The 16,763-nt window shown below is 45.3% G+C and overlaps 1 protein-coding gene across 2 annotated transcripts in view; it reads left to right on the top strand.

Annotated features, from left to right (window-relative positions):
- Positions 1-16,763, top strand: part of ubxn4 (UBX domain protein 4) — a 109,791-nt gene that overhangs the window by 1,875 nt on the left and 91,153 nt on the right. For both annotated transcript variants that reach the window (XM_037280648.1, XM_037280649.1), the window contains exon 2: positions 5,535-5,637. In XM_037280648.1, the coding sequence (XP_037136543.1) occupies positions 5,535-5,637 (103 nt within the window). The remainder of the gene's footprint in view (positions 1-5,534; positions 5,638-16,763) is intronic.

Genomic DNA, 16,763 nt, shown 5'->3' with positions numbered 1-16,763 from the left:
GCTCTTCACACGCTTTCTTTCTGCTGTCCCCAGCTGGGTATTTGGTCGCAAATGTAGCATGTCGTGTCTCAAAGTGGCGCTTGATATTGGAGCGTTTCTTTGATGCAATTTTGTCATCGCATATGAGGCACGTAGCAGAGCCTCCTTTCTCTACAAATGCGAATTCTATGGTCCACTCACTCAGAAATGCCTTCCTGGTCTTTTGTTCCGGAGACAAAAGACCAGGAAGGCACCGGGCCCAGACGGCGTGTCACCTTCCTGCTTGAAAGTCTGCGCTGAGCAGCTGGTGCCCACCTTTGCACGGATCTTCAACCGTTCTCTGGAGCTGTGTGAGGTGCCCTCGTGCTTCAAGAGCTCCACCATCGTTCCAGTGGCCAAGAAGCCCACCATCACAGGTTTGAATGACTATAGACCTGTCGCACTGACCGGGCAAACAGGTCGGTGGACGATGCGGTCAACATGGGACTGCACTACATCCTGCACCACCTGGACTCCCCAGGAACGTACGCCGGGATCCTGTTCGTGGACTTCAGCTCGGCGTTCAACACCATCGCTCCTGACATCCTCCAACGGAAGCTCATCCAGCTTGCGGTGCCTGCCTCCACCTGTCAGTGGATCACCAGCTTCCTGACCAACAGGAGACAGCGTGTGAGGCTGGGGGGCATCACATCTGACACCCGGACCACCAATACTGGAGCCCCTCAGGGGTGCGTTCTCTCCCCACTGCTCTTCTCTCTCTACACCAACGATTTCTCCTCAGGTGACTCTCCTGTGAAGCTCCTGAAGTATGCTGACGACACCACTCTCATCGGACTGATCCAGGACGGTGATGAGACTGCGTACAGACAGGAGGTGGAGCGGCTGGTCCACTGGTGCAGCCAAAACCACCTGGAGCTGAACCCGCTCAAGACCGTGGAGATGACAGTGGACTTCAGGCGAGACCCTTCACCACCTTTACCCCTCACTATCCGCAGTAATACTATTCTCTCCACGGACACCTTCAAGTTCCTGGGAACCACAATCTCTCGGGACCTGAAATGGACCGGCCACATAGATTCTGTCCGGAAGAAGGCCCAGCAGAGGCTGTACTTCCTGAGACAGCTCAAGAAGTTCAACCTGCCGCGAGAGCTTCTGAAGACCTTCTACACTGCCATCATCCAGTCTGTCCTCTGCACCTCCATCACTGTCTGGTTTGGATCGGCCTCCAAACAAGACAAGCACAGACTGCAACGGACAATCAGGACTGCAGAAAAGATAATTGGGATCAACCTCCCATCTATCCAAGACTTGTACCTCTCCAGGACCAGGAAACGTGCAAGGAACATCTCTACAGACCCTTCTCACCCAGGTTGCAGTCTGTTTGAACTACTCCCCTCCGGATGGCGTTATAGAGCTCGGTACACCAAAACCAGCAGACACAGAGACAGCTTCTTCCCCCAGGCTGTTGCTCTGATGAACTCACACCACTCTTAGAGTCTCAGAGTCATTGCTGTGCAATAACATCCTGCTCTCCACACCTTTTTTTGAATTTGTCTACACTGTTTGTACTTTGTGTCCTCTCTGCATCCATTGCAGCCTGGTCATCCTGGATAAGGGACCTTCCCATCTGTGGTCTCTTAAGGTTTCTCAGTTCCCCTAGCTGGAGTTTTGAGTTCTTCCTTGCCCTCTTGAGAGTTTAAGATCAGGGAATGTTTGAGAATATTTGCCATTTTTCACATGTCAAAGTCAAAAGTCAAAGTCAGCTTTATTGTCAATCCCTTCATATGTCAAGACACACGAAGAAACCGAAATTCCGTTTCCTCCATCCCACGGTGACGAGACATACAAGTAGGCGACACAGAACAAAAACAAGAAGGCACAAACCATAAATAATAAATAATAAATAAAATAAAATGAGCAATGAATAAATAATAGACCAATAACCCATTAAATAAGAGGGGCAAAACCGAGCCAGTGTGCATACAGCAGACAGCAAGAACAGGACGCTACGCCGAAAGGGGGAGCGAGTTCAGGATCCTGACAGCCTGGAGCACGAAGCTGTCGGAAAGTCTGGTGGTGCGGGAGCGCAGGCTCCTGTACCGCCTCCCAGAGGGCAGAAGTTCAAACAAAGAGTGAGCGGGGGACTCACATCACTCACAATCTTGGTCGCCTTGCGGGTGAGATGGGAGATGTAAATGTCCTTCAAGGAGGGGCGAGAAGCACCAATAGTCTTACTAGCCGTTTTCACTATGCGCTGCAGGGCCTTCAAGTCATGGTCAGTGCAGCTGCCACCCCAGACAGCAATACAGCTGGAGAGGACGCTCTCAATGGTGCCGCGGTAAAAAGTAGTCATGACGGCCGGAGGAGCCCCCGCTCGCCTGAGTTTCCGAAGGAAGTACAGGCGGCGCTGGGCCTTCTTCGCCAGCGATGCGGTGTTGGTGGACCAGGAGAGATCCTCACTGATGTGCACCCCCAGGAACCTGGCGCTGCTCACTCGCTCCACCACAGCACCGTCGATGGTCAGCGGCAGGTGTTGGGCGTGACCCTTCCGGAAGTCAACAACAATCTCCTTGGTCTTGTCGACGTTCAGCAGGAGGTTGTTGTCCCTGCACCACGCGGTCAGAAGGTCAACCTCCAGCCTGTATTGAGTCTCGTCTCCCTTGGTGATGAGACCCACCAGAGTCGTGTCGTCAGCAAACTTCACTATGCGGTTGCCGCTGCAGGTGGCAGCGCAGTCATGCGTCAGGAGGGTGAAGAGCAGCGGACTGAGCACGCAGCCTTGGGGGGCCCCTGTGCTCAGCGTGATGCTGGCGGAGATCTTGTCGCCAACACGTACCACCTGTGGCCTCTGACAGAGGAAGTCCAGTAGCCAGTTGCAGAGGCAGGTACTGAGGCCCAGCTTGTCAAGTTTGCTGATGAGACGCTGCGGCACAATGGTGCTGAAGGCAGAACTGAAGTCCACAAACAGCAACCTCACATACGAGTCCCTCCCCTCCAGGTGGGTGAGGGCCGAGTGGAGGGCAGAGCAGATGGCATCCTCAGAGGACCGTTTGGCTCGGTACGCAAACTGGAAGGGGTCAATGGTGGGGGGGAGAACTGACCGGATGTGCTCCAAGACAAGCTGCTCAAAGCACTTCATGATGATGGGCGTAATTGCCACGGGGGGGTAGTCATTGAAGCAGGACGGAGCAGGCTTCTTCGGCACAGGTACGATGGTGGCAGCTTTGAAACACGACGGGACGATGGCCTGCTGCAGGGAAGTGTTAAAGATGTCCGTGAAGACACCCGTCAGCTCACCAGCGCAGTCCTTCAGAGCTCGACCCGGGATGTTGTCCGGGCCCGCCGCCTTACGGATGTCGATAGCGGCAAGCGTCCTCCTCACGCTGTCGGCGGAGAGGCACACTGTCCTGAGTGTTGTTAGTCACCTAAATGTTGAACAGAGGCTGTGATTTACCGAAGTCAAATTCCTTGTTTGGCACGCTCAAACATGGCGAATAAAAAAACTCTTGAATCTTGAAATGTTCAGTAATCGTCATCTTTTTTCCTCTTCGCCATCTTTCTTGCTTGCCTGGCACACACCTACTAGCCAGCTGAAATTTTAAATAGAGCGGATGGAATTTTACCTCTCACGACCCCGTAGGCACCGTATTGTCCAGTCAAAATCACGCTTTTTTTGTCCGACCTTCTGTACACCGAAGGGCAGCTGGGATTGGCTGATAGGACGCAACCGTGGATTTCAGGGGTAGAAAACCGATGGGATGGATTGCAAATGTGATCATATTTTATATTTTGAAAGCTAATTTAACATTTTGAATTCAGTGGGTCTAATTTTTACTTTGATAATACAACAAAATTATTTGACTTCAATTGTGTAAACAAATGTCAGATTTGTCCGCGAGCCATACACCGTCACCAAAAGAGCCATATCATAGGTTCCCGACCCCTGCTCTAAAGGATAGTTTGGCCTCTTTGATGCCTCTCTTCAGGTTGGCCCTGGCTTTACTGTATTGGATTTTGTTATTAGACCTAAAGGCGATGCAGAGTTTGAAGAAATTGTGGACATTGCTGTTCATCCAGGGTTTCTGGTTTTGGTGGGGCCCAATGTGTTTCTTTACTATTACTGTCTTTGCAGTTTATGTAGGAGAGGACTGTGTCGGTGTGCTCCAGTAGATCCTCGTCTAATACGTCCCAATCTGTGTGCTCAAAGCAGTCCTTCAGATGAAAGAAAGCATACTCGGGCCAAGTCTTAATTATCTTTGTGGTTTAGTTTTCCAGGAGGAAGGTGTATGGGGGGGTTGGGGGTGAGGGAAAACCACACGTGGTCGGTGCCGGCGGGGTGGGGGAGTGGGATAGTTTTGTATGTTTGTTTGAGATTGGAATCAACACAGTACAATGTTTTGTTCCCTACTGGTGGCACAGTTTATATATTGGACAAATTTAGGGAGCACAAACTTTAGACACACCTGATTGAAATCGCTGGCAACAATAAAGACACCATCAGGATGGGTGAGTTGCTGTTTGTTTAGCGGAGTCACCAGGATGCTAAGCGCTATGCTAACGTTAGCGTCTGGTGGTATGTAAACAGAGGTCACGATAACTACCGTCAGCTCTCTTGGTAGATCAAAGGGTCTGCAATGAACGGCTTACACTTCTAAGTCAGGAGAGCTGTACGTGCTTATTTATAATCTTGCTGTTATTATTAGGGCTGTCCTGACTTGACTTAGAAATCTCATCAGTTCTCTAGGTTGCGCCTTTACCTTATCATTGTACCTATGTGCAAGTCCACCATCATGCAGGTACACTTACGTGGCAGTGAGTAATTTTCTGCCTGGAAGCCATCATTTACACACACGGAGAAGGAGGCGAACATGCCAGGCACTAAAGTCCTTTTTTTCTATACCGACAAGCTGCTTTGCAACTTGGCAACTTTAAAATATTTTTTTTGTGGCGCCTGATGTTCGTGAAAAAATTGGTGAGTTTTGGTTTAGGTTTAGTTCGTCACTAATGTGAGTCTTTACGGAGAAGAATAATTTTAAATAAGAAACTTGCGTTCGCTCATCGGGCCCTAAAATAAAAGCATATTAAAGTCATACCATGATTGCTTTATGCATTTCAAAAAGTTAAAACTGACAGGTTAATTTGTGCAGAGAAAAGTGAAACATTAATAAATCTAAGGCTGTTTCAGAAATTAAACTTTGTTCCTAATATTTTTGTTATGACTTCCAATCACAATTTCAATTTTTTTGTATATATTTCTCATAATCCTTAACCGAAGTGAAATGCAAATATCAACGCACTTCATGTACCTGTTTGCCAGTGACTAACGTAAGCAATGAAACTTGATGTCCTAAGAAATGAAATAAAATAAAAGCAAAATAGAAATAAAATAAAAGCAAAACATGTGATCATTAAACAAAATTCAGATGTAATCCTCGGTGGATCAATAAATATCTTTCAAGTGGGTAAATTGCGCATATTTTGACAACTAACCCTGGATGAGGAACATATAACAGATTATATTTTACAGTAAATTACTCTGCATTACCTGCTCATAGGTAATGATGAGCAGTCAGCAAACCTGATAGCCAGCTGGGAGGATGACAGCGTTGCTGAGACGGCTCAAAAATGCTGTGTGGCCATTAAAATCGACGCTGAGAGGTATTGTATCATGTTCAGCACTTGTCTATAAAAAGTGAATAGTTTCCAATGCATTTTTATTCCCTCCTGATTAGGGATGGGTACCGACGACGGTACTTTTTGTTGGTATGGATCAATTTGGTTCGGTATTATTAAGCACCGATTCATGTGAAATCAAACAATGTACCATATTTTTCGGACTAAAAGTCGCTCCTGAGTACGAGTCGCATCAGCAATAAAATGCACCATAAAGGGGAAAAAACATACCGTATTGGCCCGAATATAAGACGAACCCGATTATAAGACGACCCCCTCTTTTTCAAGACTCAAGTTTGAAAAAAGACTTTTTGAACACTAAATTTAATTTTTATTCAGAAAATAATTACATCTGAAAAATGATTATAACAATATATTGGAGGGAAAAAGCATGTTATTTTGACTCATTCAAATCATGCAAAAACTGTATCACATCATAATATCCAAACATTTAAATATGTAAACTAAAGTGCAATCACATTTGTAAATGAATGGCTTCTGGTTTTTGAAATGTAAATAAACCAATCTACTGTGATAAAACAACAAAATTGCAATAACTGCATTAACCATCAAAGTGAAGTCTAACTGTAGTCTTGAAACAAATCTGAATAAGGAAAAACGTTGCAATAAAATAATGCAAACTGCTACCGCTATTGTTGGGGAGCCTGAGGACTGTATAGGGCAGACATGGGCAAACTACGGCCCGCGGGCCACATCCGGCCCACGGGGCCGTTTATCCGGCCCGCCAAACCTGAATAAATTATATTAATTTTTTTTGGGGTCATTTTCCCTGCAATTACCATGTTTCCCCAGTAGATGAGGAAGCACATTTACTCCCGGGAGCCGTGTCAGAAACCTCGGTGCACACTCACAAGTGCGTGTGCGTACTCAGTAGTACGTAGTAATTTCATCTATCAGTGCCGAATTTCGAGTGTAGGCTGTGACGTCAGTATTCTCGTAATTCGCGCGCTGAGCTTTCAGATAGAATAGAATAGAATAGATCTTTATTGTCATTGTCACATGTACAACGAAATTTAAAAAGTGCCAACCGATCCGCGCATGCGATAAAAAATATATAGAATAAATAGAATAAAAAGATAAAAAAAACAAGCTAAAAACCCACAGAAGAACATACACAGACATAATCATTTACGTTTAGCTGCATTCAATGTGACTACCGCTGTAGGGTAAAAACTGTTGGCGAATCTGCTAGTCCTCGACCTAATTAATCTGTAGCGTCTGCCTGATGGCAACAGTTCGAAAAGGGAGTGGCCAGGGTGGGAAGTGTCCTTCAGAATGTTCTGTGTTTTTTTGAGACAGCGGGTTCTGTGTAGGTCTTCCAGTGTGGGGAGAGGGCAGCCAATGATCTTCTGTGCTGTGTTGATGACCCCTTGGAGCTTTTTCCTCTGAGCAGCAGTGCAGCTGGAGTACCAAACACATATACAGTACGTTAAAGTGCTTTCTATGGAGCAGCGATAGAAGGACACCAGCAGTCTCCGTGTAATGCTGTGCCTCCTCAGCACCCTTAAAAAGTAGAGTCTCTGTTGGGCCTTTTTAAGCAGCTCAGAGGTGTTCACGTCCCAGGTGAAGTCCTCCTCGATGTGGACTCCCAGGTAGCGGAAGGAGGACACCCTCTTCACACAGACCCCGTCGATGATGAGTGGTGGAATGTCCGTTTTATTTTTCCTCCTAAAATCAATGACCAGTTCTTGGGTTTTAGCCGTGTTTAGGAGCAGATTGTTCTCTCCGCACCACTCCGATAGCTGGACCACTTCGTCCCTGTAGGCAGACTCATCCCCCTTTGAGATGAGCCCCACCACGGTTGTGTCATCCGCAAATTTCACGATGGTGTTGCTGCGGTGGGCGGGGGTGCATGCATGTGTGTAGAGCGTGTAAAGCAGTGGGCTCAGTACGCAGCCCTGTGGGGAGCCGGTACCAAGACTGAGAGGTGTGGATGTATGACGGCCCACTTTCACCCTCTGGCTGCGACCCGTCAGGAAGCTCTTAATCCACCTGCAAGTATTATGTGGAAGTCCCAGGCCCTCCAGTATGTCCACCAGTCTGTGGGGGAGGAGGGTGTTAAAAGCAGAGCTAAAGTCCACGAAGAGCATCCGCACATAGCTCCCCGGCTGCTCCAGGTGGGACAGTGCAGCGTGGAGGGCTGTAGCTACTGCGTCCTCTGTGGATCTATTTGCCCTGTAGGCAAACTGGTGGGGGTCAAAACCTCTGAACAGGAGTGCTGTGATGTGACCCCGTACCAGCTTTTCAAAGCACTTCATGACCACCGGGGTGAGTGCGACTGGCCGGTAGTCATTGAGGCTGGTGATGTGGCGTTTCTTGGGCAGGGGGACTATAGTGGAGGATTTTAAACATTATGCTAATGCCACCCACAAACCTTCCCCTGGATTCCTTCCATTAAAATGAGGGGCCCGAAGAAAAGAAAGGTGGACACTGAGTGCCGAATGTTAAATAAGAGTGGACAATTAGGCTCGACCTACGTGTGTGAGAAGACGTTCAGCCACATGAACGTCAACAAAGCACGTCACAGATCTAGGTTAACGGACCGACACCTCGGCTCTATCCGAAAAATTACCACAACAAATTTTACTCCAGACTATGATGCACTAGCAAAAAAGGGAAACCAACAATACTATTGATTTCTTTATTACTTTATTTAGATGTATTCTTTCACTGATTCTTCAAGATGATGTATTTGGTCAGAATGTTTGCCGTTGGATGTGATTTCGCCTCATTAGATAAACATATTTCATAAATCTGACCTGCAGGCGCTGAAGTGATGGAAAATGTTATTCATCATAACAGTGTCGTATTTAATAAGAATCTGAGTTTTTTGGTGAAATGTTTTTTTAATGCTGTTAATAAATGCATTTGTTTTCAAAAAGCTTTTTTTTAATATCCATGCTTTAGTATCTACTAAAAGTAAAAACCTTTTATGCAATGACCTTTACATGTCATTTATATTACTTCACACAAACACTACATCCATCTGCTCCTGGTTCGGCCCCCCGGTCAAAATTTAGAACCCAATTCGGCCCGCAAGTCAAAAAGTTTGCCCACCCCTGGTATAGGGGGTTGGCTCGGATGGTTATGCTATTTTCACCCCCGGGTGTCGGTCAGAACACAGGAAGGAAGACGTTCAGTTTTGATCGCTTTACTGAATTATTGGCAAATAATAATAATAAATAACCATAAATGAAATACTCTCGGCAACACACCAAACATAAGTCATCAATCGAGACAACAAAATACATTTGCTGGCGACCGTTCGTCGCCGTGCCTCTGCGTAATGGCTACTCGTACGATGCGAGGCAAACTTAAAGGAGCGCGCTGGAGGTGTCAATCAAACGGCGCGCACACGAAGCAAACCGCGATCGGACAAACGGAACAACAGTGGACAGTAGTAACAATGAAATGTATATACTGTAAATTTCGGACTATAAGCCGCGACTTTTTTCTCACATTTTGAACCCTGCGGCTTATAGTCCGGTGCGGCTTATATAGGATTTTTTCCGTGATTTTTGTGATGACTTGATCACTTTTATACACTCGTAAAAAGGCTGTGGACCGCTGTTGTGCGGCACCGCTTTGCTGGGCGGAGGGATGTATGACACGGTCATCATCATCATCGGTTTAAAGTCCGTGTTCCAGGCGCCGCTGGGTTGGACTGGATTCTCAGTATGGCTTTCTTCCACCGGGGACAGTCCATGGCCATCTCGTGGTTGAGAGTCCTATACCGAGAAAATTTTTGGAGCAAAACTTTTTACAGCCGGATGCCCTTCCTGACACCAACCCAAGGGGAAATTGATTTTCTGTAGGGGTTGACGCCCTTAGCCCGTTCCTCTCCCGAGGAGCCCACTGGGCAGTGGTACTATTTAACCCATAGTTGGGGGCTGGTTCGTGGGCACCAGGGCGTGTCCACACACCGGTGGGCCTGCGTGCCGCACGTCTAGGGGCCAAACCTCCTCCGAGTCCCTTGTAGTTTAGCCTGGGTCCGTGTTGTACCCAGTTACCATGTGTCGCCGCGTGGAGGCACTACATAGGGCTTGCTGTTAGAGAGGCTTTGTACTGGCAGGGAGAGACTTACGCACTCAGCTCCCCCGTTTGCATACTTCTAGCCAGCGGTGAGGGTTGACAGTGAGAAGTGACATGCACTGGGCACTCCACCAACACACTAGACCAGGGGTGGGCAAACTTTTGACTTGCGGGCCGAATTGGGTTCTAAATTTTGACCGGGGGGCCGAACCAGGAGCAGATGGATGTAGTGTTTGTGTGAAGTAATATAAATGACATGTAAAGGTCATTGCATAGAAGGTTTTTACTTTTAGTAGATACTAAAGCATGGGTATTAAAAAAAGCTTTTTGAAAACAAATGCATTTATTAACAGCATTAAAAAAATGTTTATCTAATGAGGCGAAATCACATCCAACGGCAAACATTCTGACCGAATACATCATCTTGAAGAATCAATGAAAGAATACATCTAAATAAAGTAATAAAGAAATCAATAGTATTGTTGGTTTCCCTTTTATGCTAGTGCATCATAGTCTGAAGTAAAATTTGTTGTGGTAATTCTTAGGATAGAGCCGAGGTGTCGGTCCGTTAACCTAGATCTGTGACGGGCTTTGTTGACGTTCATGTGGCTGAACGTCTTCTCACACACGTAGGTCGAGACAAATCTTCCACTCTTTTTTAACATTCGGCACTCAGTGTCCACCTTTCTTTTCTTCGGGCCACTCATTTTAATGGAAGGATTCCAGGGGAAGGTTTGTGGGTGGCATTAGCGTAAAACTGTATCTGAAAACTCAGCGCGCGAATTACGAGAATATTGACGTCACAGCCTACACTCGAAATTCGGCACTGATAGATGAAATTACTACGTACTACTGAGTACGCACACGCACTTGTGAGTGTGCACCGAGCTTTCTGACACGGCTCCCGGGAGTAAATACGCGGGCGGGCGCTTCCCCATCTACTGGGGAAACATAGTAATTGCAGGGAAAATGACCCCAAACAAATTTATAATACAATTTATTCAGGTTTTGCGGGCCGGATTAAACGGCCCTGTGGGCCGGATGTGGCCCGCGGGCCGTAGTTTGCCCATGTCTGCACTAGACGCATCATAACAACCCGACTTGGTCTTATGAAGTCAGACACACTTATGAAGTCAGACACACTTATGAAGTCAGACACTGGGGAGAATAGTGGTGTGTTGATCGCATGTCCATCCGCCAGGCAAATAGTGCCGTATAATTCACACAAAGAAGAGACAGAACGAGATCAAGACGGACATTACTGAAAGGAAGCTTTTATACACAAACCGTCATTATGGGGGACAAAAGAAATGCATATGATGCCGCTTTTAAGCTAAAGGCAGTCGATGTTGATGACATTGTGTTGCATCACCCTTTTCTTTATTTCGTGGTCCCGTCTACTCTGGAGCTATATGTGTCGCTCGCTAGTTTAATGTAATTTAGCGCTTCGTGCATGAATAAAATTAGCATGAACAGACCCTCATCATGGAAAATGCTAAAAGAAATGCATAAAACCGACGACGAAAGAGATACTGAGAAAGTGTGTGGCAAAGGATAACTAACGCTATTCCAATCGGAAGACTTCGATGGTTTCAATGCACAGGAGGAAGATGAAGACGATGAAGCTCTTTTTTTTTTACTTTTACTTGTATGCTTTTTTTAATCAGCCCTGTTAGTGCTGTGCTACAGTGTTGCTGCTGTGTTACCGCTGCGTCTCAGTGACTTTTACCGGTATGTTTTATTTAATCAAACCCTATTAGTGCTGTGTTACTTCCGTGTTGCTGCGTTATTACTGCCGCGTCACAGGCAGTGTTTGGAAAGAAATGTTAAGGTATGTTATTAAAACTTTAAAAAAGCTTTCTGTGTCCAGTCTTTCTTTGTTAATAACTCGCATGCACACTTCCGTGTTGCTGCGGTACTACTGCTGCGTCACAGGCAATGTTTAGAAAGACATGTTAAAGTATGTTATTAAAACTTTAAAAAGGCTTTCTGTGTACTGTCTTTCTTTGTAAAAAAAACTCGTGTGCACGTGCGGCTTATAGTCCGGTGCGGCTTGTATAAGAAAAAAACTAATATCCCCGGATTTTAGCTGGTGCGGCTTATAGTCCACACTTTGTGTCAAAGACGTTCACGATCACAGCAACATACTCGCTCGATACCAGCAACCTTTAACTTAACGCTGCGCACAAGTGAAAATGGGTATAATGTCTAGACCCCGAATATAAGACGACCCCCACCTTTTCAGTCTTATTTCAATACAAAAAACATCATCTTATATTCGGGCCTATACGGTATATGTCGCACCAGAGTTTAAGTCGCATTTTGGGGGAAATTTATTTGATAAAATCCAACACTAAGTACAAACATGAACCAGCAACAGGGTAAACGATACGGTATGCTAACGTGACATAAACACAAACGAGGAGCTGAGAACGGGCCTGACGTAACATTAACAGTGATTCAAGTAACTATAACATAAAGAACACGTTTATCAATGATGCTGGTAGTACGTGGGGCCCTAGGTCATCTTCGTCATCCCGTGATCAATCTTTGTCCTTTTTGTAAACAACCGCCGCGCCGCGCTGCTGACGTCACTTGAAATTAAAATTACAGTAATCCCTTGCTACATCGCGGTTCGTTTATCGCGGTTTCACTCTTTTTTTTTGAAACTTTTTGAAAAAATTCACATAAGTCGCTCCTCATTATAAGTCGCCCCCCCCACCCAAACTATGAAATAAAACCCGACTTCTTGTCTGAAAATTACGGTACTTAAGTCTAACAACATAGACGTTGCTACTCTAAATAAACCATTTATCAAATCACTATCACATAAATTACAAGTTTATCGAACCATCTGTATCACGCCAAATCATAAAATCTCCTGACTTAGGTTTGATTAAAAAGATTAAAGTTTGATTAAAGTCCCAATGATCGTCACACACACACCTGGGTGTGGTGAAATTTGTCCTCTGCATTTAACCCATCCCCGTGTGATTTTAATCCATCCCCTGGGGGAGAGGGGAGCAGTGAGCAGCAGCGGTGCCGCGCTCGGGAATCAGTTGGTGATCTAACCCCCCAATTCCAACCCTTAATGCTGAGTGCCAAGCAGGGAGGCAATGGGTCCCATTTTTATAGTCTTTGGTATGACCCGGCCGGGGTTTGAACCCACAACCTTCCAGTCTCAGGGCGGACACTCTACCACTAGGCCACTGAGCTGGTAGTCGGTGAATGGAACTCTTTGTCAATAAGGCTCCAATAATTCCACAGCCATAGTGCGCCCTCATGCGTTTTAAAGTGAAAATAACGTGAAGTGATCAACTATACTAGTAAGTAATGTGTTAATGATCAAGTAAAAATTTGTGAATAATTGCACACAAGTCGCTCCTGAGTACAAGTCGCCCCCCCACCCAAACTATGAAAAAACCCGCGACTTATAGCATGGTATGTTTCGGTCTGAACCACGTCTTTGTTGTGACTGTGCGGCAATAGAAGAGTTTTCATGACACCGTTGAACATAGCAGTGTACCCATGCCAGCATAATGATGTCACCCACTCACAAACACTAAAAGTACCAAGTTTGGAAGCAAGCAAGATTTCCCCGCCACCAAGCCAAACAAATACACTTAATGAAGTACCGTTTTTTTCCATGTATAATGCGCCCCCATGTATAATACGCACCCTAAAAATGGCATGTCAATGCTGGAAAAAAGCCTGTACCCATGTATAATACGCACCCAAATTTTGACTTTTTTTTTTTTTTTTTTTTTTAAGTCCCAATGATCGTCACACACGCGTCTGGGTGTGGTGAAATTTGTCCTCTGCATTTGACCCATCCCCGTGTGATTTTGATCCATCCCCTGGGGGAGAGGGGAGCAGTGAGCAGCAGCGGCGCCGCGCTCGGGAATCATTTGGTGATCTAACCCCCCAATTCCAACCCTTAATGCTGAGTGCCAAGCAGGGAGGCAATGGGTCCCATTTTTATAGTCTTTGGTATGGTCTTAACTAGGCTGGATGTATTTTTTTTGTCGGCGTTGATTTCTCCGACTGCCCATAAAGGCACCACCGCGATCAGTTAGGTTAAAATGAAAAGAGAGGAAAGTGACGTGCGGACATGTGAAAAAAGTCCGCTCTGTATGGGAGAGAAGTTGAAGAGGAATAAAAACACCCTTGGAAACCAAAACTTGCCCCTCGTCGTGACTCGGAGCCGCAACAAATGTTTCGGATTTGTGTAGGGTACATTGTGACAGCAAACGAGCAGGTGATCGAGCAAGCGTCTGATACGAGAGCATTGCGTTCGTATGGAGCGTGTTTGAAGTGAACAGCAGAGACGAAAGGAACAAGGCAAAGTGTTGTGAAATAAAATATTACCTGTAATACGTATTTTGTTATTTGCTGATTGTATGTATTAAACTATCACATTCATTGTCAGTCAAGAAGAGAAGAGGACTATTCGCATCGGATCCATAGTGCGCATGCGCAGTGATACTGCCTCCGTATGACGTCCAGTCCGCGATGGAGATTAAAAAACAAACAATATTTGACAATAACACAGGTTTCTGTTCCTCTTTGGTAATGTCCCCCTGTCTTTTTTTTTCCACGTCTTTGTCTGTCAGTCCTGTTGTTGGTTTTGTTAGAGTTATGTTAGTTTACCAAGTCTGTGTTTTGAGTTCCTCCAATGAACCCTGGTTCAAGCTGCACTTGGTCGCCCTCTTCCTTTCCACACTCCATCCGTGACAAGATTTTCTTCAAAAATTGTTGTACCATGATTTTCTTAAAAAAAAAAAAAACAATTTTTTTTTTTTAAAAATTAAAAAAAAATTGTACCCATGTATAATGCGCACCCCGGATTTTAGGACAATAAATTAGTTACATTTTGCGCATTATACATGGAAAAAAATGGTAGATTGTCGGCATGGTGAAGCCTCACACTTAGCAAGCTTCAGCTGAGCGTCAAGCAGTGTACCCCGCAGTGCCAGTAATAAATTGAAAAAATTTTTCAAAAAAACAAAGTGGAACCGCGATGTAGCAAGGGATTACTGTAATTTGAATTTCAAGTGACGTCAGCAGCGCGGCGCGGCGGTTGTTTACAAAAAGGACAAAGATTGATCACGGGATGACGAAGATGACGAAGGGCCCCACGTACTACCGGCATCATTAGCGGCTTTGTTTCGAAGTGACACGGAGGACGAAGAGTTTGAAGGATTTAAGGATTTGGAGTGACACAGAAGGTTTGAAAAACTGCTATGGCTTTTACGCACGCCCGGTCCTACTCTACGGAGCTCTCTTTCACCTCCGTGGATAGAAGCCGGGGGCCGGCGCTCGGCCGGGTGGCTGTCCGGGGACGGTGGATGGGGCTCGGTCATGGCTTTTACGCACGCCCGGTCCTATTCTATGGATCTCTCTTCCACCTCCGTGGTTGGAAGTCCACGCCGCCACACGCCTGGAAGTTTGTTTTGTTAAATAAAGAGCCGTTTACCTGACCCACATCTTTCCTTGTACTTTTAACGCTACAATAGTTATATACTGGATCTGTGGAATAAAGAGGCTGACGTCAGGGCGCACGCGCGGCGTTGTTGACAAAGGACGAGGAATTTGATCGATGGATTTAATGATTTAGAGTGCACAGATGGTTTGATAATATTATTGCTTATATAATAGTTATTTGATATCTAATTTATATATCGTTCTATGGGCCTGTGGAATGTTTTGAAGTGCAAGCGCCGTCAGCGGCGCGCACCCATTGTTGACAAAGGACGATCGATGGATTTAATGAATTGGAGTGACACAAATGGTTTTATAAACGTGTTATTTATGTAATAGTTCTTTTTAACAACTCTGAATGTTACGTCAGGCCCGTTCTCAGCTCTTCGTTTGTGTTTGTCACGTTAGCATACCTATCTTTTAGCCTGTTGTTGCTCGTTCATGTCTGTTCTTGGTGTTCGATTTTGTCGAATAAATTTCCCCCCAAAATGCGATTTATACTCCGGAGCGACTTATATGTTTTTTTTCACGTTATTGTGCATTTTATGGCTAATGCGACCTATATTCCGGAGCGACTTTTAATCCGAAAATTACGGTACACCTTTTTTACCAACTAACATGGACACAACAAACAACTTTTTTTCATTTTGGAACACGAATGTACATCATGAGAGTCGTCATCTTCAGCCAGTCGTCTGGGGGAGTCACTCATGCAGTCAAGTCATGTATTTCTTTTGTGTGGTGTGTGGGGAGGGGAGGGGGGGGCGTCGCAAGTCACGTTTTCAGGACATTGACGCCAAAAGAGGCATTCGTATTTTCAAGATGGAGCTACACTATTAGCATTAAGCAGTAGTAGCATTAAGATTGATTGTACAGTACATAGTAGAAAAAAGTGTTTTCTCCTGGAAAAGGAAAATATCCAATCCAAAGAAACATTTGGACTGGCAACAGGCTGTGTGAAGTTGAAGTGCAACTAATGCAGGAGATAAATAAGGCATTTATTTTGTTTGGACAAGTGAAATTCTTTTAGATGTTTCCTGCTGACAGTTTCGACTGTGTCTCCAGTCTTCCTCAGATGCGCCATCCGACACATCAGCAGCATGTCGGATGACGCATCTGAGGAAGACTGGAGACACAGTTGAAACTGTAAGCAGATAACATTAAAACGTTTTCACTTTTCTAAACCGAAGAACTGCCTTATATAAAATACGGAGACATGAGGAATCTTATCGAAATAATGCAGGAGAACCCAGAACTATAAATTGCTTTATTGAGTCATCTTAATGTTTTTTTTAAAAGGTTTTTGTATTTTATTTTTGAATAATGCACATGACCAAATTACCGTAATTTTCGGACTATAAGTCGCACCGGAGTATAAATCTCACCAGCCATAAAATGCCCAAAAAAGTGAAAAAAAACATATATAAGTCGCTCCGGACTATAAGTTGCATTTTGGGGGGCAATTTATTCGACAAAATCCAACACCAAGAACAGTCATGAACGAGCAACAACAGGCTAAACGATAGGTACGCTAACGTGACATAAACACAAACTAAGAGCTGAGAACGGCCCTGACG

Source organism: Syngnathus acus, chromosome 21 (assembly GCF_901709675.1).
Source record: "Syngnathus acus chromosome 21, fSynAcu1.2, whole genome shotgun sequence".
In the NCBI taxonomy this organism is placed as follows: domain Eukaryota; kingdom Metazoa; phylum Chordata; class Actinopteri; order Syngnathiformes; family Syngnathidae; genus Syngnathus; species Syngnathus acus.
This window is presented reverse-complemented; position numbering and strand designations above follow the sequence as displayed.